This window comes from Kogia breviceps, chromosome 10 (assembly GCF_026419965.1).
Source record: "Kogia breviceps isolate mKogBre1 chromosome 10, mKogBre1 haplotype 1, whole genome shotgun sequence".
Lineage (NCBI taxonomy): Eukaryota > Metazoa > Chordata > Mammalia > Artiodactyla > Physeteridae > Kogia > Kogia breviceps.
The window spans coordinates 5,068,772-5,094,579 of NC_081319.1; the positions used below are offsets into that span (position 1 = coordinate 5,068,772).

Below are 25,808 nucleotides of genomic sequence, written 5' to 3' on the forward strand. Positions count from 1 at the left end.
CCTCTGGGAAGGGGCTGGGTTGGCCACTGTCAGCTGTCACACTTTCACCCAGTGGAAGGACTCTACTTTGGGCAGTTTGCAAGCACTGCTAATCTACGTTCTGCTCTCTCTACAGCCCATACTGTCTAGGTGCCTTACTTTTGATAAACTTTATTGGCTTTAAAAACAAAATGTATAGGGCTTTTATTGAAATGCTTAAGAGCTTAGGTGAAATTTTTATATAGCTGCCATTATTATTAGCACCCTGGCACTCACACTTTATGTTAGGCTTTTTTTTTTTTTTTTAAGATTTATTTATTTATTTAGTTTATTTTTGGCTGCATCGGGTCTTAGTTGTGGCATGTGGGATCTTCATTGAGGCATGCTGGATCTTTTTATTTTTTTATTTTTTAATTAATTATTTGTGGCTGCGTTGGGTCTTTGTTGCCACATGTGGGCTTTCTTTAGTTGTGGCAAGCGGGGGCTGCTCTTCATTGCAGGGTGCAGGCTTCTTGTTACGGTGGCTTCTCTTGTTGTGGAGCACAGGCTCTAGGGTTGCGGGCTTAGTTGTGGCTCGTGGGCTTAATTGCTCTGCAACATGTGGGATCTTCCTGGACCAGGGATCGAACCCGTGTCCCCTGCATTGGCATGTGGATTCTTTTTTTTTGTTTGTTTGTTTTGGTGGTACGCGGGCCTCTCACTGCTGTGGCCTCTCCTGTTGCGGAGCACAGGCTCCGGATGCACAGGCTCAGTGGCCATGGCTTACGGGGCCAGCCGCTTCTTGGCATGTGGGATCTTCCCGGACCAGGGCACGAACCCGTGTCCCCTGCATCAGCAGGCGGACTCTCAACCACTGCGCCACCAGGGAAGCCCTGGCACGTGGATTCTTAACCACTGCACCACCAGGGAAGTCCTAAGGCATGCAGGATCCTTCGTTGCGGCGTGTGAGCTCTTCGTTGCAGCACGCAGGCTTCTCTCTCTAGTTGTGGGGTGCAGGGTTTTCTCTTCTCTAATTGTGGCGCACAGGCTCCAGGGTGTGTGGCTTCCAGAGCCCGTGGGCTCTGTAGTTTGCAGCATGCAGGCTCTCTAGTTGAGGTGCATGAGCTCCGTAGTTGGGGCGCGCTGGCTTAGTTGTCCCGCGGCATGTGGGACCTTAGTTCCCTGACCAGGGATCAAACCCGCGTCCCCTGCATTGGAAGGCGGATTCTTTTCCACTGGACCACCAGGAAAGTCCCTCTGTTAGGCTTCTGAGTGCCTGCTGAGTTTTTGAGGATTGGGTACAGGGGGATGTGAAAGGGGCATATACTGCTAAGGTCTGGAATGGGTGTGTACATTTATTTAAACTGGCAGTGATGTTTGTTCTGACAGCAGGGCAGAGGCATTATTTCCTCCACTTCCTGCTTGCCCTCCCTAGTGTGAAGTGCATGTGAGATGGAATTTTTGTTAGGAAGATCAACCATTTTGTTGAAAATAGGTTGAAATACAAAGTTTTGATCAGAAGAACTCATGTTTGTTTATAGGTTGGGTTGGCTTATTTTCCTTTCTGGTGGGTATTTATGCTTGCATGAACATTTCATTGAGTCAAACAAATTATAGAGATGTAGAGAGGGAAAGTTGATCATTTCTCTCTCCCAACCACTTTCTCATAGGGGTAACAGCTGAGTGTCTGTCTTTTCACACTCATACAACATATATAAACATATATAGGTTCCCCACCCTTTAAATAATCTTACTCTTTGTATTATTCTGAAAAATATTTTCCCCAGTTAATATGAACACCCTCTTATGAGTCATTATAAGTAATATATTAGCAGCACCGTGTGACACATACAGATGTTCTGTACTTTATTCAAGCACTTACCTATTGCTGGACATTCTGGGTGCTTCCTCTGTGTGTGTGTTTGCCATTATTGTTGACCCTTGAACAACTCGGGGTTACAGGCGCCAACCCCATGTGCACTTGAAAATCCGAGTATAACTTACAGTCAGCCCTTGGTGTATGTGCTCTGTAACCACTGTTCCATATCCTCGGATTCAACAAACCACAAATCATATAGTACTGTGGTAGTTCCTATTGAAGAACATCCACGTATAAGCGGACCTGTGCAGTTGAGAGCCGTGTTGTTCAAGGGTCAACTGTACAAGCAATGCTGTCATAAAATCTTCTACATACACCCTTACAGACTTGTGGATTTATTTCTATATTCACCTTTCCAAGGGATGTGCTTGTGCAGCCTGTGTTGGTTCTAAAGGTGATCCTTTGTTTGTAGGTCAATGTGCGGAATGGAATGAGCTTGCATGACTGCCTTAGGAAAGCTCTCAAGGTGAGGGGCCTGCAACCAGAGTGCTGTGCGGTTTTCAGACTTCTCCACGAACACAAGGGGTAAGAGCTCAAAAGTCAGCCAGCTCTTCCTTCGTACCAGTAAGGATTTCCTAGCTTCAAATAATAACTGTTTCCATTAAAAAAAATTGTACTAAGCTTCCTGTAGAATAGTGAATATTTGACTACCCTTGTTTGTAAAGAGACAATTCAGAAAAATAAGATACCAAGAACTTGAAAATTTTGCTTGAACATTACATTGGAAGATAAAATACATGTTAGTTGTTGGATAGTGTTTCCATAGAAGGAAACAGTAATGTCAGATGGTATGTTGCTCAAGAGCAAGATTTTTGTGTTTGCTATGATGCAGTTTACAGAGTGGGTACTCAGAAAGTGTTTCATTATTATTTATAGTTAAAGAATACTGTCTTTAAGAGATAAACTTTTATAATTGACTCATTTTTATTCAGTTAATATTTACTGAATCCCAGCAGTTTGACAGAAACAGGGCTAGAAGATGGAGGAGAATTTCTGCTTCAAGGAGGATCAGTGTAGTTCATCCTATTCCTAATGGTGGTAGCAAGGTAGAGGCATCGCCTCAAAGTCTAGGAGTAATACCCCGTAGCATCAGAGCCATCGGTGACTGTTACCTATTACTGTTTCCCCCCAAATCTGGGATAATAACCTTAATTTTACCTTCTTCTTGGAAAGTGCTAGTTCTGTTACTGATCTTTAGCTTACATCTTTCATATTTCAAGGGGCTCCCCAGTTTGAGAGACTAGCCTAGGGAATGAGTACTCAAGATGTTGCCAGAATTTGGCTCCCTGTTCACTGATGCCGAATAAAAATACGGAGACAGAGATTTGGAAGATAAGAAATAGAGAGGCTTTTTATTTTCTTTGCCAGGCAAAGGGAAGACACAGCAGGCTAGCGCCTCAAGAACTGTGTCCCCCTGTCCTGGGGAAATAGAGGGGGTCTTACAGGTGGAACTAGCAGTCCAGGGTAAGTGATAAGGATGAAAGTGGTGAAGGTCTTGTATTCTTCTTCTTGCAGTATTTTAAAACAGTCACCGTTGGCATCAGGCAGCCTGGTAATTGGGTCCATTTATCTCTGGGTTATCAGCCGGGTGACCTTCTTTATGAAATGTAAACAGCTACAAGGGGTGATTTGCTACAAGAGAATGCAGCCAGAATAAGTGCCAGGTGCAGGGAACAATTCATATGGAATCAGAGAGTAATTAGCTTTGTTTAGCTTTGTGAAGGACAAGTCTAGCTGCAAGTGTTTGCTAGTAGTAACAGCTAAAGAATAACCAAGATTGCTTAACTCTTTCAGGCCTGTTTATGCTGTTTCCCCAGCCTGTTCATTGTTTATTTTCCTTGTTTATCAGAAAAGTTTCATTTCTATTTTTGCTGCAACAAAAAGGGTGAGCATAAATTCATCTGTTTATGTTATTCCTCTCAGCTTAGGGGGCTTTTTGCTGAAGTGCAAATCTTTGAGGCAGATGCCAGTTTTATGTGGGTACAGTCCCAGGTTGGTCCCCAAGCCAGTGCCTAGTGCTCCCTAAAGACTAGAGAGACTCTGAGACAGAGAGGGGCTTGAGCCACTCTTGTCCACGGCTGTATTTGTTTGGAGCTACCCTAGGTTCTCTTTTGGATGGATGGCACCTCAGGACTGGTCAGGAAACAGGACTGACCCTCTCCCTCTTCATTAGGGCAAAACAGGTCTTTGGAGTAATGTCGGGTTTCCCATACCTTGTATAGGGAGTTATATTAAGGGATGGATTATTTCCTGCTATATAATCAGAAAGATGGCTCTAATAGGCTTCTCGTAGGTGAAGGGAGAGGTTAGAATGGTGCTGTATATGTGGTGTTCTCTCCCTACCTGAGAATATTCTTCCTTCAGGAGATGGGCCAGATAACCTAGATAAGACATGAGAAAGGAACTGGGAATTAATTTTTACTTAAATGTACCTATTTTTCTGTCTTGTTTAGGCACAGAAAGAGTGGTTTCAGAGTAAATTTTAAGACAGTTAAGTCTTTCATCAATTTATATGTATAGACTCTGCAGACAGTTCTACAGATTTGAGCCCAGTCTTCATAGAAAAGTGCATTTTATTTGTGTTTCCTTTCTATTTATGTGTTTTCTAGATTGAAGTAGGCTAGTGAAGATTAAATTTTGCTACTGTAGCAATATTTATAACCCATTTTGTAGGATTTTTATAGGATTTTAATGTTATAAAGTCCAATTTATTGCATATTTCCTTTATCATGAGTTTGTTTTATTTCATTGTTTAAAAAAAACTTTATTCTGAGAATACAAGCGTTGGAGTCTGACTGACCTGGATTCCAAATAGGCCCTTACACTTTGTGTGTGGCCTTGAGCAAGTTACCTTCTTAGAGCCCCATTTCTCTCATTTTTAAGATGGGGATAATAATACCCACTTCATAGGTTTTTTGTTTTTTTCATATTTATTTATTTGGTTGTACTGGGTCTTAGTTGTGGCAGGCGGGCTCCTTAGTTGTGGCATGCGAACTGTTAGTTGCAGCATGCATGTGGGATCTAGTTCCCTGACCAGGGATCGAACCTGGGCCCCCTGCATTGGGAGCACGGAGTCTTATCCACTGTGCCACCAGGAAGTCCCTATAGGTTTGTTGTATGAATTAAATGTCAGTGTTGTATGGGATTTAAGTTAAGTTTTATGTTTATGTAGTATGAGCTAAATGGTAGCTGTTGTTATTACTGGTATTCAACTCTTTCACCTAATTTAAATCTTTCCCTTTCATATTATGTTTTTTAAAATCCTCTTTAGTAAAAAAGCACGTTTAGATTGGAATACTGATGCTGCCTCGTTGATTGGAGAGGAACTTCAAGTAGATTTCCTGGACCATGTTCCACTCACAACACACAACTTTGTAAGTTGCAGATCTCTTCTCTCTTTGTGGTATGTTGGGTGCTTTGGCTGGCACAATAGGAATTTCTCAGAGATAATAAGTATATATGTTGTTGGATTGTTTAAAGCTGTGCCATTGTTTACAGTAAAGCAATTTAGGTGTCATTAGATCACAGATGTACTTTAATTTCTGTGTATGGATTTTACAAACATTGGAAGTATGATTCTTCATTCTAATAAAACCTCTTGGGGGTCAAGAAGGAAATTATTTTGTGTATTTTTTTTGTTTTTTTTGTTTTTTTTTTTGGCGGTACGTGGGCCTCTCACTGTTGTGGCCTCTCCCGTTGTGGAGCACAGGCTCAGCGGCCATGGCTCATGGGCCCAGCCGCTCCGCGGCATGTGGGATCTTCCCGGACTGGGGCACGAACCCGTGTCCCCTACATTGGCAGGCGGACTCTCAACCACTGCGCCACCAGGGAAGCCCTATTTTGTTTTTTATTCAGTATAATTTACACCTGTGTTCTTGTTCCAGGCTCGGAAGACCTTCCTGAAGCTTGCCTTCTGTGACATCTGTCAGAAGTTCCTGCTAAATGGGTTTAGATGTCAGACTTGTGGCTACAAGTTTCATGAGCATTGTAGCACCAAAGTACCTACTATGTGTGTGGACTGGAGTAATATCAGACAACTCTTGTAAGGCATTGTTGTTTTTTCAAAGAATATAAGGGGGCAGGGAGATATAAACCCCTTTTGAGGATGCATACTGTATATTTGACTGACAGGTCTGGGTTTTAGACTTATTAAATGAATTATCATGATCTGGAAACGATCTGCTTTAGAAACATGACAATTCTGAAACTAGCAAGTTTTAAGGTGGTATATAACACTCTAAAATGAGCTGGTAGGAGTATTACCTGTCAAATAGAGATTGATATACTGTGCTTCAGTAAGGCAAAGAGCAGAGGGCTATGAAAACCACCCCCCACCTGATTTTTTTTTACTAGGTTGTTAGTAGACACTACTCTGTCTACTCTTAAATAACACCGAACAGACCTCTGACATCGAGAAGGAGCAGAAAGTGTGGTTGGTGCTGTTTTTTTCACCTCAAAGTAGGGAAAACATTAGTCTTAAAATGATATTACAGTAAACCTTAAAAAACACGTGTATCCCTCAGGAGACAAACCAGTTACTAAAATACGTTCCATATAGACAAACTGGTTTTTTTAGTAAGGTTTAAATTAAAAGTGACATATTCCAAAGAACCTCTTAAAAACTATTAACAGGGATATGAAAAGTCAAAGGTGAACTTTTATCCTTTTTTGAAGGTACTAGAAAAACTAAGGGCCTGTTATCATTAAACTACCATGGGAACATCTTTTTTGCTTTCATGGTAGTCACATGTTGCTTTTGCGAAGAGAGCTTGGGTAGCACAAACAGCACAAACTTTGGAGTCCAGCAGACATTGGTCAAAATCTCAATGTTGTCATTAACTATCTGTACTCCCCTCTGGGCCTCAGCTCACTCATCTGAAAAACGGGGGTATTACCATGGTTGCAGTGTTCTTTTGAGGCTTAACTGAGATAACACGTGAACTTATCGGGCACCAAGTGCTCATCTCATGAAGAGAAGATGCCCAGTTAATGTTAATATCACTTTTCCTCTTATTTATGACTTTTGGTGCTGAAGGTGATCTATCCTTCATATCTCTGTCTTTTCATTTGTGCGTTTCCAAGACAGAATGTTTCCGAAAAGCTCTACGTGATTTAGGTTATAAAGTGCCCTACTCTAGCTTAAAAAACCACACTATTCTGATATGGCTGGACATTGGGCCAGTATTTCCTAGAAATGCACACTAGAGACTCTGTGCTCATTGGCTGGTCAAGATTGTTCACATTCTGTAGTCATTCAAACCCAGTCACTTGGGTAGCCCCTTACCTTGGGTAGCCTGAAATGGTCCAGGAAAATGTGACTAGGAAAAGTTGAGTTTGAGTAGCTGTGAGTTTGCAAGGCCAGGCAGACTGACTGTAAAATTACTGCTGCAAGTCTTTAAACCAGTCTTTTCTCTGATTTTTCATTTAGGCTGTTCCCAAATTCCACTGTTGGTGATAGTGGGGTCCCAGCACTGCCTTCTTTGACAATGCGTCGGATGCGAGAGTCTGTTTCCCGGATGCCTGTTAGGTATTTTTTTTACCTACTGCTTTTCTTTTGGAAAGTTTGTATTGGGGCAGGTGGGATTGAAAGCATGAATACAAGAGTTCCCTTGCGTTCCCTCCTTTCTCTGTGTAAACCCTTTGCTGCTTCTGTGGAACTCAGCATTGGCGTTAGAGCAAAACATAGAACTTTTTCTCTGTGGTCCTCTAGTTCTTAAATTCTGGAAAGTGACTCTGACTACAATTTATTCTGTTATCCTAGCATGTCCCTTTTAAAGAGTTTAAGATTTTGCCTTCCTCAGTATGCAGTGAGCCTCAGGGAAAGCATCCCAAAACGGTATACAATGATGCGGTAAAAATAAAACCCTCAACTTTGAAATGCTTATTATGGCCTTGCATTGCTAAGACCATGGTATTGGGTTGGCCAAAAAGTTCGTTCGGTTTTTCCGTAACATCTTACGGAAAAACCTGAATGAACTTTTTGGCCAACCCAATATTGAATAAATTGCTATCTTGAAAAGAATCTAATTAGATTTTTAATATAAATTGTTTTAATGTGCCTGTGAGTTTGCACATAATTTGTCTTTACTCTGTTTTCCAGCTTTAAAATCAGAGTTTTGTTGAATCCACATTCCTGTTACACATGAATTTGGAACCTAAAATAAATCTACATCTTTGTCCAAAATATCTGACTTTAATTTATATATAATCATATAATATTTACTGGCCTTTGTAAGACTGTCATGGAAATTGTTAAAGGCAGTGTATCTCAGAATAAGGACTTTGTACTGAAGTGATATCTGGATATATTTGTATATGACTTTAATGAAAATGTTGTACTTAATGCGTGTTCCCAGTTTGGTTGGTGGGAGAGTGGCATTGGGTAAAAGAAGCCAGTGATAAATTTCACAGTTAGGTATTGAAACCTAAAACCTGAATTCACATTAATCGATTTTGTGAGCTGTTTATGGGGGGAAAGAATGCATAGTGGATAAAATGCTGGCCTGTTTGCAGACATGCTTGGTAAATCTAACCATCTATTAAAAAATCTTCCTTAAAGTTTTCTAATTTAGTCTCTAAATTAACCTGGGCAAGTTCCAGCTAGCTTTAGTAGGGGGTAGTATTGGTTGACAAATGCTAATCTGTTCTTTCCCAGAAATGGTCTAAAAATTCGGAGTATCCTGTAGAAGTGATTTATTAAATAGAAGAAAATTTATAACGTATCATTTCTTTTCACATGAATTCCGAGCACATATATTATTTAGTTTTAAAAAATTTGCATGCAAAGGCATCTAAACAGAAGAAACATTTTAAATGGTGCATATTGAAAGAAAGGAACATTTTTGTCAAAGTTTGTAGTATAAGTAGGGTTTGCCCCCAAGTATCTTAATGAAATAGGTAGTTGAAACACTTTACCAATACAGAAGGCTGAGTGTCAACCATGGAGTTTTCTTTCTCCTTCTCATCTAGTTCCCAGCACAGATACTCCACACCCCACGCTTTCACATTCAACACCTCCAGCCCCTCCTCTGAAGGTTCCCTCTCGCAGAGGCAGAGGTCGACGTCCACACCTAATGTCCACATGGTCAGCACCACCTTGCCCGTGGACAGCAGGATGATTGAGGTAATAGGGTCCTTTGCGGGTGGTGAAGAGTGTCAGTTAGTCATTCGGGTGGGGTTGACGGTTCTGTCAAGAGAGTTTTGGGTTTCAAACCTGATAAGGAATGTTGCAGCGCTTTGTCAGGTCTCTGGACTTTTTGAATTTCTTATTCACTGCATCTTGAGACTAGCTTCGTTAATCTGGTTGGTATATCATTCAAATGGAGAACTGAAATTTCCTGAAGAAATGTTAACATTTGAACTGATTGTTTCCATGTTAGATTTGAATAGGATTTCAGTGAGCTAGTGAATAAGATACATAAAGAGTAGTTTCTTTTTCATGTGGGAAGGAAAATAATAGTGATAGAAGACTACAAACTCTCTGAAAGACTTTAAGTGATTTTATTTAGAAATAAGAGGGTGGAGTCACAGGATTTTTTAATAAGCAGGTATTTAGGGAGATATAAATGCGCAAAGCTAGTGTTTTCAAACTGCTTTTTCTTTTCTTGGCTTTATTGTATGTTCTGTTTGGTTTGCTTTCTATTTCATCTTTATTAACAACTGAATACGCTTTAAATACTTCCGTTGTTCTTTATTCTTCTTATTTCTCATTGCTTTGGACTAGAGTAACAGCCTGAATGCTTCTCCCAGGGCGTGGTCCAGACGATTTTGTCTGAGGGGAAGAGTAGGTATTCTTCTTCATGCCTTTGCTTTCTTGTAAAGTAGCAGGATTGCTAAGACTGTCCGACAGTGGCCTATCACAAATGAAACAGTCACTAAAGTTTATGCTTCTTGTCAGACTTGGTCTCATGTTTTCTTTTTTGACAATAGCATATTTGGGAGTAAAAAAATAACTTTATGTGGTATTGCTGACAGGTGAAATCAGTTTCTCAAGTGAGATTTTGAGGCCAAGCGTATTACAAAAATTTTTTTAATCACTTTCAACTAAAGACTAATGCTAGATTTGTGTAGTTGTTAACAGCATCACTATTCTATTTATATTTTGTTTAGAAACAAAATGTGTCAGTTTGGTTGGTATGCCCTGAAAATCCTTTGATAAGCTTTTATCAAAGACCGCTGTGCTCTGTCTACATCAGGAATTGTTCCTTGAGAAACCTCAGGGCCACCTACTACCTCAGGCACAGCTTCTGTACCTCACTCACACCTCAGATCATTTTCGACATACTTGTCCTACTGATCGGACATGGGAGGGGCTCAACAAAAGAGTTGGCTTTCCAGTGTGGGGCCTAAACTGGTCATTTGGGGGCACTTTGGTTATCACAAGATTATTGTGAAGGGGTCATGTGTATGCAAGCTATGAGTTTTATTGTCTCTATTGTACTGTTACTAGCCCTGATAATAATACAGTAATGTACCAGTTACTTTTTTTCTGATGTATTATTTAGTCCTGTATAAACACTCTAATACTTAGAGGGAACATGAAAAGTGAAAATTCTTGAAGTTTTATTATAGAATAACTAGCACATCTGTGGTGCTTAATCCTCTCTGTACTTTAGAAGCAGACCAAATTTTGATTGCTGTTTTTTAAAAATCACATATGACTCAGCATTTTAAAAGTACACTTTCTTGCTTTGTTTAAACCATCTTAGTTCTCTTTAACTAATATTTAGATTTAGAGATGATGATAACTCAGTCCAGCTGTAGAAATTAGCACAGAATTAAGTATGAGGTAGGTAAGTGGATACAGGGAAGAAAAATTATGACAACATTAAGAAAAAATCCTAGTGCATGGGAATGTACTTCTGGTCAGTAAAAATACATTGTGCCACGCACGCTTTGACTAAAAATAAAGAATAGATCAGTTGAATAATAAAGCTACAGCTGCTAAATATTCTACTGAAATTCAAGTTATTTTTGGACAAAATTTTGTCTACCTGGCAGTCATCCTGTCATATTTAAAAGCATGTAGATTCCTAGGTTTCCTGCCTTCCCTCCCAGACATACTTAATCAGTCCTAGTGGGGTGGAGGGGCTTGGGAATCTGTATTCGTAAACACCTGTCCTGGTGATTCTGAAGACTGGCCAGGTTTGAGAACCCCAGACCCAGGCTTTATTGGTAAATTCTGAAGATGTTTGGGTGGGGCTGCGAAAGTGGGAGGGGCAGCTTGGCCTGTGATTCTTCTTATCTCTTGTAAAGATGTCATAGAGTGTGAGCATTCTGGTAACAGTTGTGTGAAAAAAAGGATCCTGTCTTTACTGTGGTTACACAAAGAAAACAGAGTAAGACTTCCAAGAGAAATAATCCTCTTTGAGGATATGGGGACCAAGTGTTTTTCTATTATTGTTATTTATATACTCCAAGTGAGGATTTATAAAAATGAGGATTTAGGTCTTATGGAGAGCCCTGTGATTTAAACAGTTCCAACTAAACAGTTTAATAAATTCTAAAGGTAGCCTTTGACCTCTCACCTGAGTAGAATATAACTAGTTTCAGAGCTTACCCATAAGATCTGAGGAGCATTTTGTGATGAATGAGCTCATGGCTAAGATCCGTGGGTGGTGATTTTTAGCTCTGTTTCTGCCACCTACTGGTTGTGTGACACTCGCCATGTTCCTTTATCTGTTCACATGTGTTTTCTTATATGTAAAATGCAGGCTTTAGATTAGGGGATTTACGGTCCTTCCAGCTTTCTATGATTTTAGGTTTGGATAAAATATGTAGTCGTGGTGCTTACCCATAGCAAGTCTAACTCCTAGAGGAGTAACAGTGAACTTGCCACTGAACCCCTCATTAAAAATATTTTATTATATTTTTTTGAGCTTCAGTGGAGCAAGATCCCCAACCACTGGAAGGATCTCAGCTTGATAGTAACTTTGCCAGCCTTCCTTTAAAGAGTATCAGTCTGCAGTGTGCATTGCTTTCTAGAGAGAAAAAAGATTGCTGCTTTATTGTATATGAGAAATTAGCATCAGTCCTCCTAATACTGATTAAGATGATAACAGTCTTGGAGATATTGGCCACAGACGTTTGATGAATTTAATCAAAGAAAAGTTAGAGTATGTAATTAGACCTTTTGTGTTTTAGAGGTATTGTAATCCACTTTGCTCCTGTAAATCCTTCTCCTCCCTTTCCCTCCCCCAGACAACATCTTTTCTAATGCAGAAATTGACCAGCTTTCCTTTTCTGTTTCAGGATGCAATTCGGAGTCACGGTGAATCAGGTACTTGTCTAAGTCATTTAGCAAATAGTCATGGGCTTTTTCTCCTTATGCTGTGCATCGTCTGTCGGCTTACCCATGTGTGAATTCTGTTTGTCTCGTCTACTAAGCCTCACCTTCAGCCTTGTCCAGCAGTCCCAACAATCTGAGCCCGACAGGCTGGCCACAGCCCAAAACCCCTGTGCCGGCACAGAGAGAGCGGGCACCGGGATCCAGCACCCAGGAGAAAAACAAAATTGTGAGTATGGCCAGCAGCACTTCCTGCATGTTAGGGTTCAGTAGAAAAGCTTAGTCAGAAATGAGAATGCCTTTCGTTTTAGGGTTGGGAGACTCTAAATGAATACATTAAAAATGTCAATGCCATTTTTGTCGTGCTTACATTGGAAAACTTGCTGGTTTGTTGCAAGGCAGGGCACAACTAAAATGGTATTTTCTCAAAAGACAAAAACTGGAGTTACAGTTAATATGTCTATCTTTAAAAGATATGGGAATGGATGGAGTTGGGTTGATCTTTTCTTTGACACCCTCGTTAAACAGACTTTTAACAGTCTATGGAGTATATCAGTGCTATCTGCTTGTTTTAGAGGCCTCGTGGACAGAGAGATTCAAGCTATTACTGGGAAATAGAAGCCAGTGAAGTGATGCTCTCCACTCGGATTGGTTCAGGCTCCTTTGGAACTGTGTATAAGGGCAAGTGGCATGGTAAGTTCGGGGCCCTCCCTTTACTACCAGGGTGAAGTCATGTTTCAGTCCAGAGAGGGCCAGGCAGGCTCACAGCAGCACTCTCCAAGGGTACTTGATTGCATCTGAAGATTGAACTTAATGGTATCTCAGTGACATTTCATACTGTTCTTTCTAAGACTCATCAGTGCTATAATTGGTATGAAAGTTTTCAGGATAATGAGAAGTTGGTGAACAAGAGTTGAGCACCATAGTGAAATGTCAACAGTCTCTTATAAACTGATTAAATACAGTGTGCGCCTGGGAGGAACATGCTTTGAAGCTCCTTAAATGTGTTTAAGAGTCTGTTGCTATTAGGAGGGGCATGGATTCTGGAAACTTAAAACTGGAAAGGACCTTAGAGATTTTACATGCCAGAAAACCAGGGTCCCCAAGAGGGGGAACTAACATACCCATGGTCAAACAGTTGGGCACAGGAAAGCCAGGAGCCTCCTAAACCAGATTTTCTTTGCTCTGCCCTGGGATTGGTTGTGGGAATCTCTTATCAAACAGGAAGGCACAGACTTAATTCTTGAACCTTTGGGGAGTTCACATTCTTATTTTAATGGAAACACTTTGTCACTTGGAAGAAACTTTCTATTTTAAGGTCTGTAGCCAAAGCTTCTGTATTTTGTCAACATACTTAACATTTCTGTCAGGTTTTTAATGCCTCTGGCTTTAGGATGTCAGCCAGAAAATAGAGTATTTTCTTGAAAATGCTACATGTTCCCCAAAAGACATCGCTTCTAAATTCATATTTTAATAAAGCAAACAACAACAGCAGCAAAACCACACACAAAACCTAAAGTGCCTAGATGCCTGAGTTTCTACTTTGGATGCCACCGTATTTATCTTTATACATAAGTGGACAAAGTTATGAGCATAAAATACATTAGAGCATTAAAATTCAAGTTGTTAAAAACTGAGAAACACTGTGTGTTTTCCACTTATAACTAATCATCTGAAAAATTTCTTGTTCTTTGCAGGAACTGGCAAAGGACTGAACACTTGTAGATATATGTAGGGTGATTCCTTTTCTTTCAAAAATTGCGTCTAACATACTACTGGCCTGCCTCCTGGGTCACTGAGAAATTATGCTGTTGCAGAATATTTTCTAAATAGATGTCATAAATGTCTTGGTGATCCCTTAGAGAAGAAAAACACAATTTTGTGAGATTGAGTGCTTGTATCTGAGACAAGAAGGCTGTAAGTAATTGCAGGAAGTGGAGCAGAAAACACTGCTTGTAATGCTCCCATTAGGAGCATTTTATCATTTTTATCCGTTTTTAAGCCTCAGCTAAAAGCCAATACATGCAGTTTAAGTTGTGCCCAAATTTAAGCTTCCTCTGATTGAGCACTTTTATTTGGGGGTTCATAGTTTTTTCAGAGCATTAGATTTGCCACAGTACTGCCTTGAGCTTCCGTTTTGTCTCAGTCTCAAACTTTTAGATTATGGTAAGGAGATGTATTTGCTATAGTGTTACTTCCATAAAGACAACTGTCAGGATGTAGCTAACATCTAATGCTTTAGGATTCTAGTTTTTCTAACTTAAGAGTGTCAAAAGTCAGAGGAGCGAGGAGCAATGGACTTTTAGCCCCTCAGAAAGCAAGCCGTGGTCTGTAAATGAAGAGGAAAATGAGAGGGTCAAGGAAAGCGTAATTTCCAGATTGAGTATTTTGTGCTATATTTGCTTCCTCCCCCCCCCCCCCGTTGCTTTTCTGATTCCTATATATAATAGAACGTTTTATTCAGTTTCTTAAGAATTACAGCTGTTTTGGTGATTTCCCCCTCACCGATTCTGCCCATCGGCTGTGAACAGAAAAGTTCTTAAAGCAACCAAAGTGGAGGCCTCAGATCCGTGAACTAATAAGCACACTTACTTCATGTACATAAGAGACCCTTTGAGCCCAAGTGCAGAGTCTCCTTTTGAGCATGAACTTGGGGTCTGATTTGGCAGCCTCTGCTGATTACAAACATCACATTAAAAGAAATGAAGATAGCAGTTGAAGCTGTCAGACTGTTAGCAGCAAGGTCACTTAACAGTATGAGAAGACGGCAGCAACCCCCTCAAGAGCAGATCCCCAAACCTGAGGACACTCTTGGGCCACAGTGCGAAGTCAGCAGCCTGGTCTAACCATGTATGGGGATCCCCAGCCCAGCCGAAGGCTGAGGTTTGTCATTCTGACTGAGGCAATAAGAAGTGGAGGAATGGTGTTCATTCTGTTTCTGTTCTAGAAAGCAGGGGTGTGTATAATAAGTTTTAGACAGTCTCAGATGATTAAAGCAGGGAAATTAATTGGCGTTTAAAAAGGTGAAGACATTTGAAATTCACCAGTGATAGTAGCTCTTTCTTCTTCAATGTTAGATGAATAATATTAACTTAATAATCTTATTAAAAACATAACCAACAGCCATGTATCTTAACTTGCTTGTACTACATTTGCCTCTGACTTTACTGTGAAGGGAAAGTAAGAAGTTCTGGTGTGACGAGTAATAAGTACTTCATGTAGTTATTAAGCTCTGTTACTGAATGCCTATCGCACGGAATGCTGGAGAGGTGGACTTGGTCATGATGTGCTTGGCGCCGAGGACTGCTGAGCGACTAAGTCCCCGGTATTCCCTGCTAGAGGCTGTGCCCACTTCCAACTCCAGAGCTTCAAACAGACAGCTTTTCAATTCATAACTTGCCTTGCTGACAGTTGCATCTTAGAATTCACTCATTTCTTCAGCTACTGTTTCCTGAGCATTCTTCTAATAACAAGCATTTTTCTAGGGGCTAGGAATGAAGCCCTGAGCAACGCAGATAAAAATTCTTTCTCTTAAGGAGTTGATATTCTGGTGGGGATAATAACCAAGAAAAGCAAAGTAGATAGTGTGTCCTAAGTGCTAAGGAGAAAAATGGAGGAAAGCAGCTATAGAGTAGCAGGCCTGGTTCATAGTGTTTAGTAGCTTGGTTAGGGAGGTATCTGCTGAGGAAGTGGCATTTGGGAAGCAGCAACAGCGGATGCAAAATGGGCCACTCACCTGGCCTGTCCGAGGAACTCAAGGAGGTCTGAATGGCCTCAGTAGCATGAGAGAGGGAGAGGCTAATAGAAGTGAGGTCTGGGGTGTGGGTTATAGGGTACCGTAAAGACTTTGGATATCATTTGGGTGAGATGGGGGTCTCAGATTGTGCAAGACCTTTAGGAGGTTTGGCCAGCCTTAGCCTGAAAACCAGAGTGATAGGGAGCTCCTGAGTTAACCTGAAAAGTCATTCTGTAGCTCTGGGCGTTTCCTCCCAGTAGAGGACCGTTCTGTATAGGAGTTGAGATTGGTTTTCCTATGGTGTTTGCCCATTGTTCCTAGCAGACTGAATCGCTGGTATGGCAGTCCTTGGACGGTACACGTACAAACGAGGGTGTGCTGTAACGCCGAGTATGGTCTCTGGGTTTCATTCAGTAAGAAAGTGCGCATAATCTGTTACCATAACTCTTAACGGTGAGCTGCCTGGCCTCTGGACCCCTGCCGTGCTGTGGGCTCTGTTTGTAGTTTGACCCTGTTCAGCCTTCCCGTCAGTGACTCGCGTGACTCAGGTATTGTGGATGACTCACACAGCGGTGTCATGCAGGTTTGGATCAGAGGTTTTGGATTTAGAGAGATGGGAGGGTTTGCAGGATCTATGAGGAGAACAAAGAAAAGATGAACTTTTAACAGGAATAAGTCTTGTTCACGAGTCCAGAAAGTAGAGGCTAGAGGTGGAGGATGTTCAGCTGACCGCAGGTCAGAGCAAATCGCTGTGAACAGGCTTTGGCTGCTGATGGATCATCTGAGGTCTGAGGTTGTGTTACTGATCAGGTCCCAGATGGGTGACGCTGAGGGTGAGTTCAGCGACGACTGGAGCATGCCCAGAGAAAAGCTGTGAGAAAGGGAAGGGCTTGCAAAACGAGGCTCATGAACTAGGAAGCAGCCCCTTCTGAGGGACCATCCAGCATCTCCCCAAGTCTGTCTTCTGCATCCCTACCTCCAGCCTGTCCCTTTAAACCCCCATCTATTGCCTGACCATCTCCTGGCCCTTCCTCTCAGCTGACTGCCACATTGAGTCAGTTCACCTTCACAGGGTTTCTTGCTTCCATCTCCTCCTCTTTATTCCCTACTGTCACCAATGTGCCTGCACTGCACCTGCGTTCTTGTAGCAGACTCCTCCTCCCTGGCCTCCCTCCTGTCCTACAGGTGTCAGATCACATGCTGTGTTAGAGTTTCCCAAACACAACTTGGCGTTTCTCTCATCCCCCTTACCTCACCTTTATTCCTGGTGTACCAAGTCTAGAACAGCCCCTTCCTTTGGCTTATATCTCATCTCCTTCAGAAAACTTATCTATATCCTCTCTGCCACGATACTTAACTCCCTCCTCTGTCATCCCCCCACCCCAATCCTGTCTTGGCTCAGACTGCTCCAGAATGGGCGATTATGCACGAGAGACTTGTCCCTCTACTCAGTCAATACGGAACTTGAAGTTGGAGCTGCATAGTTTACCAGCTCCATCTTCCTAGATATAAGGCAGCTCTGAATATAGCATGCAGCTCTGCCATCCAAAGTCAGCAGCACCTTCCAGGCAGCCCTGGGCCCTCAGTAAGTTCATGCACCAGTGAACTGGATAAGAACCAATTTGGAAGCTGCTGCTAAGTGGGGATTTTAGCTTTAGATGATATAAACAGAGATCACAGGGCAACAGTTAGGGACCTATCATAAGAACCATCTATGTACCATTTGGTGCTCCCCAAAAGTGGAATGAGTGCTCCAGCAGGCTGCAGGGGGTGCTGCCAAGGGCACATGCTCAGTTGTGGAGGAACTAAGTCACCTCCAAGTGCCACTGAACTTAACTCCTACTTTGTTTGATCATTGTATTTAGTAAAGTTATTTGTCATGAAAAGCTGAGGTCCTAATAGGGCTTCAGGTAATTTATTATCATTACAACTATTATAAGTATGACATAACACTTCTGAAAGTGGCGTCTAAATCGGTAGCACCTATAAAGTAGAATTGATCTCTGGATGTTTCTGAAGTTATATGAAGAGGCTGGTTTTACTCACAGTGATTGACAGTCAGTTAGTAGAATTTTAGTTAGAAGTACAGCTATTGGAGTCAGACTAGGGTTCTGATCCTGGCTCCAGCACTTTCTTTTGGCTATACGACTTTGGCCAAGTAACTAAACTTCAGTTTGTTGCTTGTAAGATGAGGACAACAGTATTAACGTCATAGAGCAGCTACAAGGATTAAAGGAGGTAATACCTGTGAGAGCAGACAGTGCCAGGGTATAGTAAGCAATCAGTATTAATCATTAGGATTACTTTCTAACGGCATTGAAGGCTGAGAGGCTTAATTTCAATATATGTCTTTGAATTTGTACAAGGGAGCTTCTCAGGTCTCATTGAAATGTGGCTGCTGAGAGTTTAGCATAAACTGCTTACTAACTGGCCTGCTTCCTGGCCCTGAAGACTCAGTATTTGCTGGGCCATTCATATCCATCTGCTGATGTCATCCTCACGTGAGGCCCAGGTTGTGACCTGTCACACATGACCTCCCTGCTGGGAATGCCAGGCTTGACAGGAACAGTTTAAACCAAGCTCGTTCAAGGCCTGTGGGGTGGTATTTTAAGGATAGTAGTGTAATCTAATTTTTTAAGCTACTTGATCATTCAGAAATTTGCATAGTATTTGTTCCATCTGTGTAGGTATATGATTTTTGAATGTGATTAATTATATCTCCCTCAGAACTAGTGTACATGAAAAATAAAGTAAGATCATTCAACTGCACTGACTGTAAACTAATTTGCAGGAGACGTTGCAGTAAAGATTCTAAAGGTTGTTGACCCCACACCAGAGCAGTTCCAGGCCTTCAGAAATGAAGTCGCTGTCCTTCGGTGAGTAGAAAGCTGGCCTGTCCCTTGGTGTGGCAGGGGCGGGGCGTGGATGCTGGTACAAGCACCGCAGAGGAAGTAGGCTGCATGGCATGACCTGTCTCTGAGGGCTGATGGCTGGGACTGGTGGTGAGTAGTCACTGTGGAGTCAGTCCTGTGGTTGAAACAACTCCCTCATGAGTGAAGAGGAGCAGAAGTTTTCTTCCAGCTTACGCGCTTGTTAAGCCTTTAGAAGAGCCCCCTTTGATGAGCATACCCCCTTCCACTGCCTCAGGTCTCTGGGCTCACTACGCTGATAGAACAGCCCAGGTACTATCTCTGGGTTTTGTTTTGACGTAGGGAGAGATGGGTTCTGTTTTCACATTTATTTCCAAGAACTCTTTATAGCTAAGTTGCCTTAATTTGGACTTCAAAACCGTCAGCTTTGAAGTCTTTGAGTCACTGTTCAGACTTGTAGGAATAAACTGAATAATGATGGATTCCATAGATGAGGGGTCCTTGTGACCCCTGTGGGGAGATTGGTGAATATATGCTGATGAAAGAGAACGTCCTCTGTACGATCAAGGCCAGCACTGAGGGCAGTGACGGTAGCCCCTTTGTCAGCTCACACCGCCAGCTGGATCATCAGCAGTCGGCCGTGTTGGCTTTGCCAGCCCCTGGGCTGTAAGCATGGGCGGGGGGGGTGTCAGGAACGTGCAGGGTCCGGTCGGAGACAGTGGGAAAGTAGACTAGATCTCCCTCTTTTGCAGCAGCGGAAGGTTCAGAGCCTTTTCTTCTCTCCTCCCCTCTCCAGCAAAACCCGGCATGTGAACATCCTGCTCTTCATGGGGTACATGACGAAGGACAACCTGGCAATTGTGACCCAGTGGTGCGAGGGCAGCAGCCTCTATAAACACCTGCACGTCCAGGAGACCAAGTTCCAGATGTTCCAGTTGATTGACATTGCCCGGCAGACGGCTCAGGGAATGGAGTGAGTGAATGGCCTGACGCGTAGAAAATCTGGGGTCCAAGGATCAACTTGTCCCTAAATCAGAACCAAGATTAGGAAAAGCCAGGCCTGTGAAGTGACTTCTGTGATAGCTGGAAATGAACCTGTGTGGTGGGCCAGAGGAACGAGAAATTCAGGTTTATTGCCCAAGCTGAGGCTACCCTCCTAGGGCTCAGATTCAGGTTCCAGCAACTGCCCTCAAAATTCAGCCAGACACTCAGCACAGTGCGGGTTGCCACCTTCCGGTGGGCATCGTGTCTGAGGCGTAGCCCATCAGGTGTGCTTATTCCATGTAAGGGTTTGATCAGATGTCACGTTCTGTGTAATTTTTCCTTTTGCAGAATGCTTAAATTAAGGTGATCCATAGCACCTCCATTAAATACTATCGTTTTGGGTCTTTGTGCTTGACACATTTCTCTGTGAAAGGGGTGTGTGTTATGTGTTTCATTCTTGGTTAAGCCAGGGCAGTGCTTCTCAAACTTTTCCTTTGAAGTACCCTTAATGTGGAGCATTATTATCTCCTCGTACCCCCCGACCACTAGGAACTTAACTAAAGCTGTGCTTGCAAGTGGTTTAATAAAATCTCATGTTGTATTTTTAAAATTCATGTGGAATTTGCATTGTATACATTTTCAGAAATGACTAGTCAGTTTTTTTTTGGCGGTACGCGGGCCTCTCACTGTTGTGGCCTCTCCCGTTGCGGAGCACAGGCTCTGGACGTGCAGGCTCAGCGGCCACGGCTCACGGGCCCAGCTGCTTCGTGGGATCTTCCCGGACCGGGGCACGAACCCGCGTCCCCTGCATCGGCAGGCGGACTCCCGACCACTGCGCCACCAGGGAAGCCCTAGTCAGTTATTTTTTAGAGATGAAATTCACCCCCTTTAAAGTGTACAATTCAGTTTTTTTAGTATATTCACAGAGGTGTAAACCATCCCACTGTCTAATTTTAGAAGATTTTCAAAAGTCTTTTGTGTGCGGCTTCTTTCGCTTGGCGTGTTTTTGAGAGATTCATCCGTGCTGTAGTGTGTATCAGTATTCCATTCCTTTCCATGGCTGAAGACTATCCCATTGTATAGATATACAGTGTTTTTTTATTTGTTCATCAGTTGATGGATATTTGGGTTGTTGGAATTACTTTTTGAATGAAACTGATGCTTAAAGAAGACATTCCCTGTTTGCACTGTGGCCTCACTTTCAGGTATAAGTTCTGACGTGGACCAGGCTGAACCAGTGCAGGGCCAATCCCCGAAAGTGACTTCTCAACTAGGAGTCAGGCCTTCAAGTGGTTTACTTCTTAGATGTAATTTGAAGCTGCTTTCTACCAATATCTCTCAAACTGGTTTTAATAGACTTATTTTCCCTTCATAGCTATTTGCATGCAAAGAACATCATCCACAGAGACATGAAATCCAACAGTATCCTTTGGTGGTAGTTTCATCTGACTGCTCAGTTCTAAACTTAGGACACTTTTAAAGTTTACCTCAGCAAAAGTGACTCTGGAAAGAGTTCCACAGAAGTTGAGATACCTGTTTGGGTTATGCTTGAAACAGGCCTAATTTTTAAATGCTCTTTATTACTAAATTTAACTTGGGAGAATGAGCCTTTTGTCTTTTATGCGTTTGTGGACTGTATAGCTGGTCAGACAGTAGCTGCAAGCCAAAAGTTGCAAGATTTTAAAAATTACTACTTAAAATTGTATTTCTTGAATGCACAGAAATGGTTTCCTTGGAGATTACTGTGGGAATCAACCCTTTCCAAGACTTAATGTGCTTTTACGGAAGGGGAATGATTAAAGGTGTTTTTCTTGCTGGAGGGTGTGAAATGTAACAATTTTACATCTGCCTCCCTCCCCCAGCCTTTCTCTTTGCAGGGAGTATGGCATTACAGCTACTTTGCTTCTTGGCCAGTGAGAGGCACAGCAGTTGTGTTGGATCGCATGATGGGATGTGGCCTATTTTGGGCATGGGTCTGAGACATAGGATACCTTTTAGTGGTGGGTTTTTGGGGACCAACATATTATACCATGAAGGCAGACACCACCGATTTTAAGGAGGTATGAATTACTGGGCATCAGCAGATCACACAAGTTGGCCTTAAACCACCTGGCTTCTTTACTCAGAACTGAGGTGTTTGGTTTTGATTTCGAAGTCACCAAGTGGTACCTATCCTGTGAGAAATGCCTTCAGGCAGACAGCATTCAGGACTCGGGGTGTTTCCGTTAGCCATTGGAGGGCAGGATGCAGGCAGAAATGGATGTAAGCAGTCAGCAGGCCATGCTCAGAGTCTTGGGGTGTAAGGCACCTATGTTATGTGAGAATGTCACAAGGCCAGAGACCCGGCTCCTAGGTGTGTAAATGGAGGCGGCAGCAGCAGCGGGGAGCAAACTGGCTTGTTGTGGCTGGAGCCAGAGAATCTGGTGCCCGGAGCACCTCCCGGAAGGAGCCGCGTTCTAAAGCACTAGCAAATCCAGTGCAGAGAAGCTGGGGCAGATGGGAGGCCGAGAGATGGTGCTAGTAAGAAGAACTTTGGGAAGTTTTTCAAAGGTAACTTGACCATTCTTTTAAAACCATCGTCCTTAACAAGCATTGAGATATATTTCTCCATGAAGGCCTGACGGTGAAAATTGGAGACTTTGGTTTGGCAACAGTGAAGTCACGCTGGAGTGGTTCTCAGCAGGTTGAACAACCCACCGGCTCCATCTTGTGGATGGTGAGGCGGCTGGGCTCCCTCTAGCAGGGTGCAGGGCCAGGAGGGGTGATGGGAGGTCTGTATGGAGGCTTCAGGCATTTCTCTACATTTCCCGACCACCTCGGTGACACCTGTAGCGTTGGCAGCCCCTGGGCGAATCTGGGTTTCCTGGAGGAAGCTGGCGGCGAGGAAGTGCTGAAGCACCGCTCGGGGCAGTGCTGCGTCTCAGAGACAGGGTTCCTGAGCTCCCCTGAGCCCGAGGGTGGGAGCCCTTTGGGAAAGAGCCACAGCAGGGCTGAGGCGGGGACTTTCGCACCCGGCCCAAGGGACAGCCTGGCTCCTGCATGTCTGTGGGGCGCAGATGGTGAGAAATGCACTTTGTCCCCGTAGGCCCCAGAGGTGATTCGAATGCAGGACAATAACCCGTTCAGCTTCCAGTCTGACGTCTACTCGTACGGCATCGTGCTGTACGAGCTCATGACGGGGGAGCTGCCCTACTCCCACATCAGCAACCGCGATCAGGTGCGTCACTGGAGCTCAACGAGCTGCTTCCCGTGGAAGCCCCCGGGCTCTGCCCGTCTGAGCAGCACAGGGTGGAAGGTGCTGCCTTCACTGTTGTTCATCCACCTGTTCCCTCAACTGTTCTCTCTCCCTTAGATCATCTTCATGGTAGGCCGAGGGTACACCTCCCCAGACCTTAGTAAGCTGTACAAGAACTGCCCCAAAGCAATGAAGAGGCTGGTCGCCGACTGTGTGAAGAAGGTTAAGGAAGAGAGGCCTCTTTTTCCCCAGGTAAGACTTGGCTCAAGGTGCTAGAACTGATTAAGGCAGGAGTTCTCAGTGATACAAAAAAGGAGAGAAGTTTCTTGCTTTTTGTTCTATAGGGAGGGACTTGTGTTCTCCACAAGATGATGCAGGTGGGGTGGGGAGATCGGCCTGTGTCTTTGGGCCAGATTGAAAGCTGCTGCTGCAGAATGCCCCGCCCCCCACCATGAGACCATTTTATGGTCTCGTTTCAGATCCTGTCTTCCATTGAGCTGCTCCAACACTCTCTACCGAAAATCAACCGGAGCGCTTCTGAGCCATCCCTGCACCGGGCGGCCCATACCGAGGACATCAATGCCTGCACGCTGACCACAGCCCCTAGATTGCCTGTCTTCTAGCTGACTCTGCACCTGCACTCAGGCCACCAGGTGGGAAGGGAAGTCAGCAGGCATCACCTTTCTGTGGGGACAGAGCTCGTCTTCAGAGAAGCTGCTGCTAAGGACCTTCTAGACCACTCACAGGGCCTTAACTTCACGTTGCCTTTTCTACCCCTCTGGCCCTGGGAGGAGGAAGCCATTCGCAGCGTTGGTTTGTCCTGCTCCCCCGCAACCCCTGTGCTCATGAGCGAGCCTCCGAGCCTCCTTCAGATGCACCGGTGGCTGCTGATGGCAGTACATGATCTGGGGCCCCAGCTGTTGGCTAAACGAGTATTTTTAGGGCAAGAAAAAGCACTCAGAGGGGACGTGCAGGTAGCAGGCAAACCAGCTGTGACGTGGGGACATGTGGATTTTGGAAATCAGCTCCTCTGACGAACGCTTATCACAGTCTAAGGATTTCTCTTCAGAGATACGTAGTGTGGCACCAAACAGGTAGTTTTGCACATAATGCACCAAACAGCCCAGGACTGTCGAGACCATGGCAGCCTGGAGGAGCCTGCTTTGGTACTATGGACTTGACTTTGGGGACACTTCCTTTTTCTTGAAGGTCTCTAGTGCTTTGGGATGGTTTTCCAGAAGAGGTGCTTGGCCTGCCCCTCCCAGTCTCCGCCCTCTCAGGGAGCAGTCTTCCATTGTGCTGAATTTGTCTTCCAGGAGCTGCCCCTATGGGGCGGGGGCACCCCCCCCCCCCAGCCTGCCTTGTCCCCGTCACATCGTATGCAAGGAAGCCAGGAACACAGGTTTTCTTGATAATTTGGGTTTAATTTTTTGTTTTTATTGCGCCTGACAAAATACAGTTATTCAATTTGTTATTTTAATAAAATAAATTAAATGTAGGTTTAATGGCTGTTTCCTCCTTTTAAAGTAATCCTGAGCTCACAGCTTGAACTCCATTGTTCATGCCTCTGGGAGCAGAACTCAAGAAACAGGAAATGGGCCCAGAGCCTCTGCTGGGAATTGAATTCAGTTTGGGAATTGAATTCCGCCTTTGTCACCCTTCACTTAAGAACTCCAAACTCAGGTAAAGAGTAGACTTTCTTCTTTAAAGTAATGCATTTTATAAAATATAAAAACAGATAATTTAGGATTGTGTTCTGATTCACAAGGTATATACTCCTTCAGTTAAAATCACTACTGATGACAGAAGACTTGTACTCAGTTCTCTTCAGGACCACCGCTAGATAAGAACCAGAAACTGTTCTTGGGTGCTGTTTTTATAGAAATTTCAAATCAAAGCCAGGTTTTACAGGTAAGAACACAAAGCCCTCAGCAGGTGAGAGTTTCCCTGGAGGCATGTGTGCAAGATTATTCCTATTGTGACCCTAACACAAACCATATCTGCTTCCTGCTACTTCAAGAGCCACCCCCCCCACCCCTACCCCCAGGTAAGAAGGTTTATACCTGCTGAACGTCCTGCAACAAGACTTCTCCCCTGATTTGGGACACCGTGGAGCCCTAAGTCAAGTTTTGTGCTAAGGTGTGCAGCGCTCACTTGGTTTTTGAAAAGCAATATACAAATCCAGTGTTGACCACACTACTTCAGTATACTAGGGAGGTTTACCACACAGGAATCCTTTGGTAAATGAATCTGCTGCTTTAGGGGCAGGAGGATGGGAGCCAGGCTGGTCTGAATCAATCAGTGAAAACTCTGGCTGGTCGGCTGGCCCCCCTGAGGAATTTGAGGTGCAACTAAGATAAACAGCAATTAGAGAAGCAGCAATTCCAGATATGTGTTAAGGTTATTTTGTATCCTCACTCTTCCCGTGGCTGTTATAATGGAGTGGATGAGACCGAGGTTAAATACAACCCCACTCAAATCCAAGTGACACGCCCGCCACCCCAGTCTGCCGTGAAGGAAGCTCTGCACACCCTGGCGTGGGGAAGGCTCGGCTGGTAGAGCCGAAGACGCAGGGCGACCACCTACTCTTCAGGGTTCTGATGACTCCACTCCAGAGAGGTGCATGAAGAGGTCCCCAAGCTCTGTCATGTCGACGTCTTCAGTGTTGTGGACGTGCTGGCTCTCTCGGTTCTCAATGAAATCCCAGAGCCGCACTGAATTAAAGAACTGCAAAAACAGCCAGCAAACATGCCTGGTTATTGCTAAAGGCAATGTGAAAGCTGAGTAGCTTCTATTTCGTTTGCCTATCACGTGCCCTCCTGCCAAAGCTACGAGGAGGGGCCGGGAGCGGTCCCCGGAAA

The 25,808-nt window shown here is 43.6% G+C and overlaps 2 protein-coding genes across 5 annotated transcripts in view; one reads left to right on the top strand and one right to left on the bottom strand.

Annotated features, from left to right (window-relative positions):
* Positions 1-24,452, top strand: part of RAF1 (Raf-1 proto-oncogene, serine/threonine kinase) — a 51,526-nt gene extending 27,074 nt beyond the window's left edge. Inside the window, exons 3-18 of one of the 2 annotated variants that reach the window (XM_059076101.2) lie at positions 2,250-2,362; positions 5,109-5,211; positions 5,722-5,879; positions 7,266-7,364; positions 8,807-8,960; positions 9,561-9,620; positions 12,089-12,116; positions 12,224-12,351; positions 12,698-12,815; positions 18,650-18,734; positions 19,525-19,701; positions 21,088-21,134; positions 22,310-22,428; positions 22,798-22,929; positions 23,065-23,199; positions 23,427-24,452. In XM_059076101.2, coding sequence (XP_058932084.1) covers positions 2,250-2,362; positions 5,109-5,211; positions 5,722-5,879; positions 7,266-7,364; positions 8,807-8,960; positions 9,561-9,620; positions 12,089-12,116; positions 12,224-12,351; positions 12,698-12,815; positions 18,650-18,734; positions 19,525-19,701; positions 21,088-21,134; positions 22,310-22,428; positions 22,798-22,929; positions 23,065-23,199; positions 23,427-23,570 — 1,800 coding nt within the window. In that variant the 3' untranslated portion in view covers positions 23,571-24,452. The remainder of the gene's footprint in view (positions 1-2,249; positions 2,363-5,108; positions 5,212-5,721; positions 5,880-7,265; positions 7,365-8,806; positions 8,961-9,560; positions 9,621-12,088; positions 12,117-12,223; positions 12,352-12,697; positions 12,816-18,649; positions 18,735-19,524; positions 19,702-21,087; positions 21,135-22,309; positions 22,429-22,797; positions 22,930-23,064; positions 23,200-23,426) is intronic. The other variant, XM_059076102.2, reaches the window with a different exon arrangement.
* MKRN2 (makorin ring finger protein 2) overlaps positions 24,351-25,808 on the bottom strand; it is a 41,170-nt gene continuing 39,712 nt past the window's right edge. For all 3 annotated transcript variants that reach the window (XM_067043413.1, XM_067043412.1, XM_067043414.1), the window contains one exon: positions 24,351-25,674. In XM_067043413.1, coding sequence (XP_066899514.1) covers positions 25,537-25,674 — 138 coding nt within the window. In that variant the 3' untranslated portion in view covers positions 24,351-25,536. The remainder of the gene's footprint in view (positions 25,675-25,808) is intronic.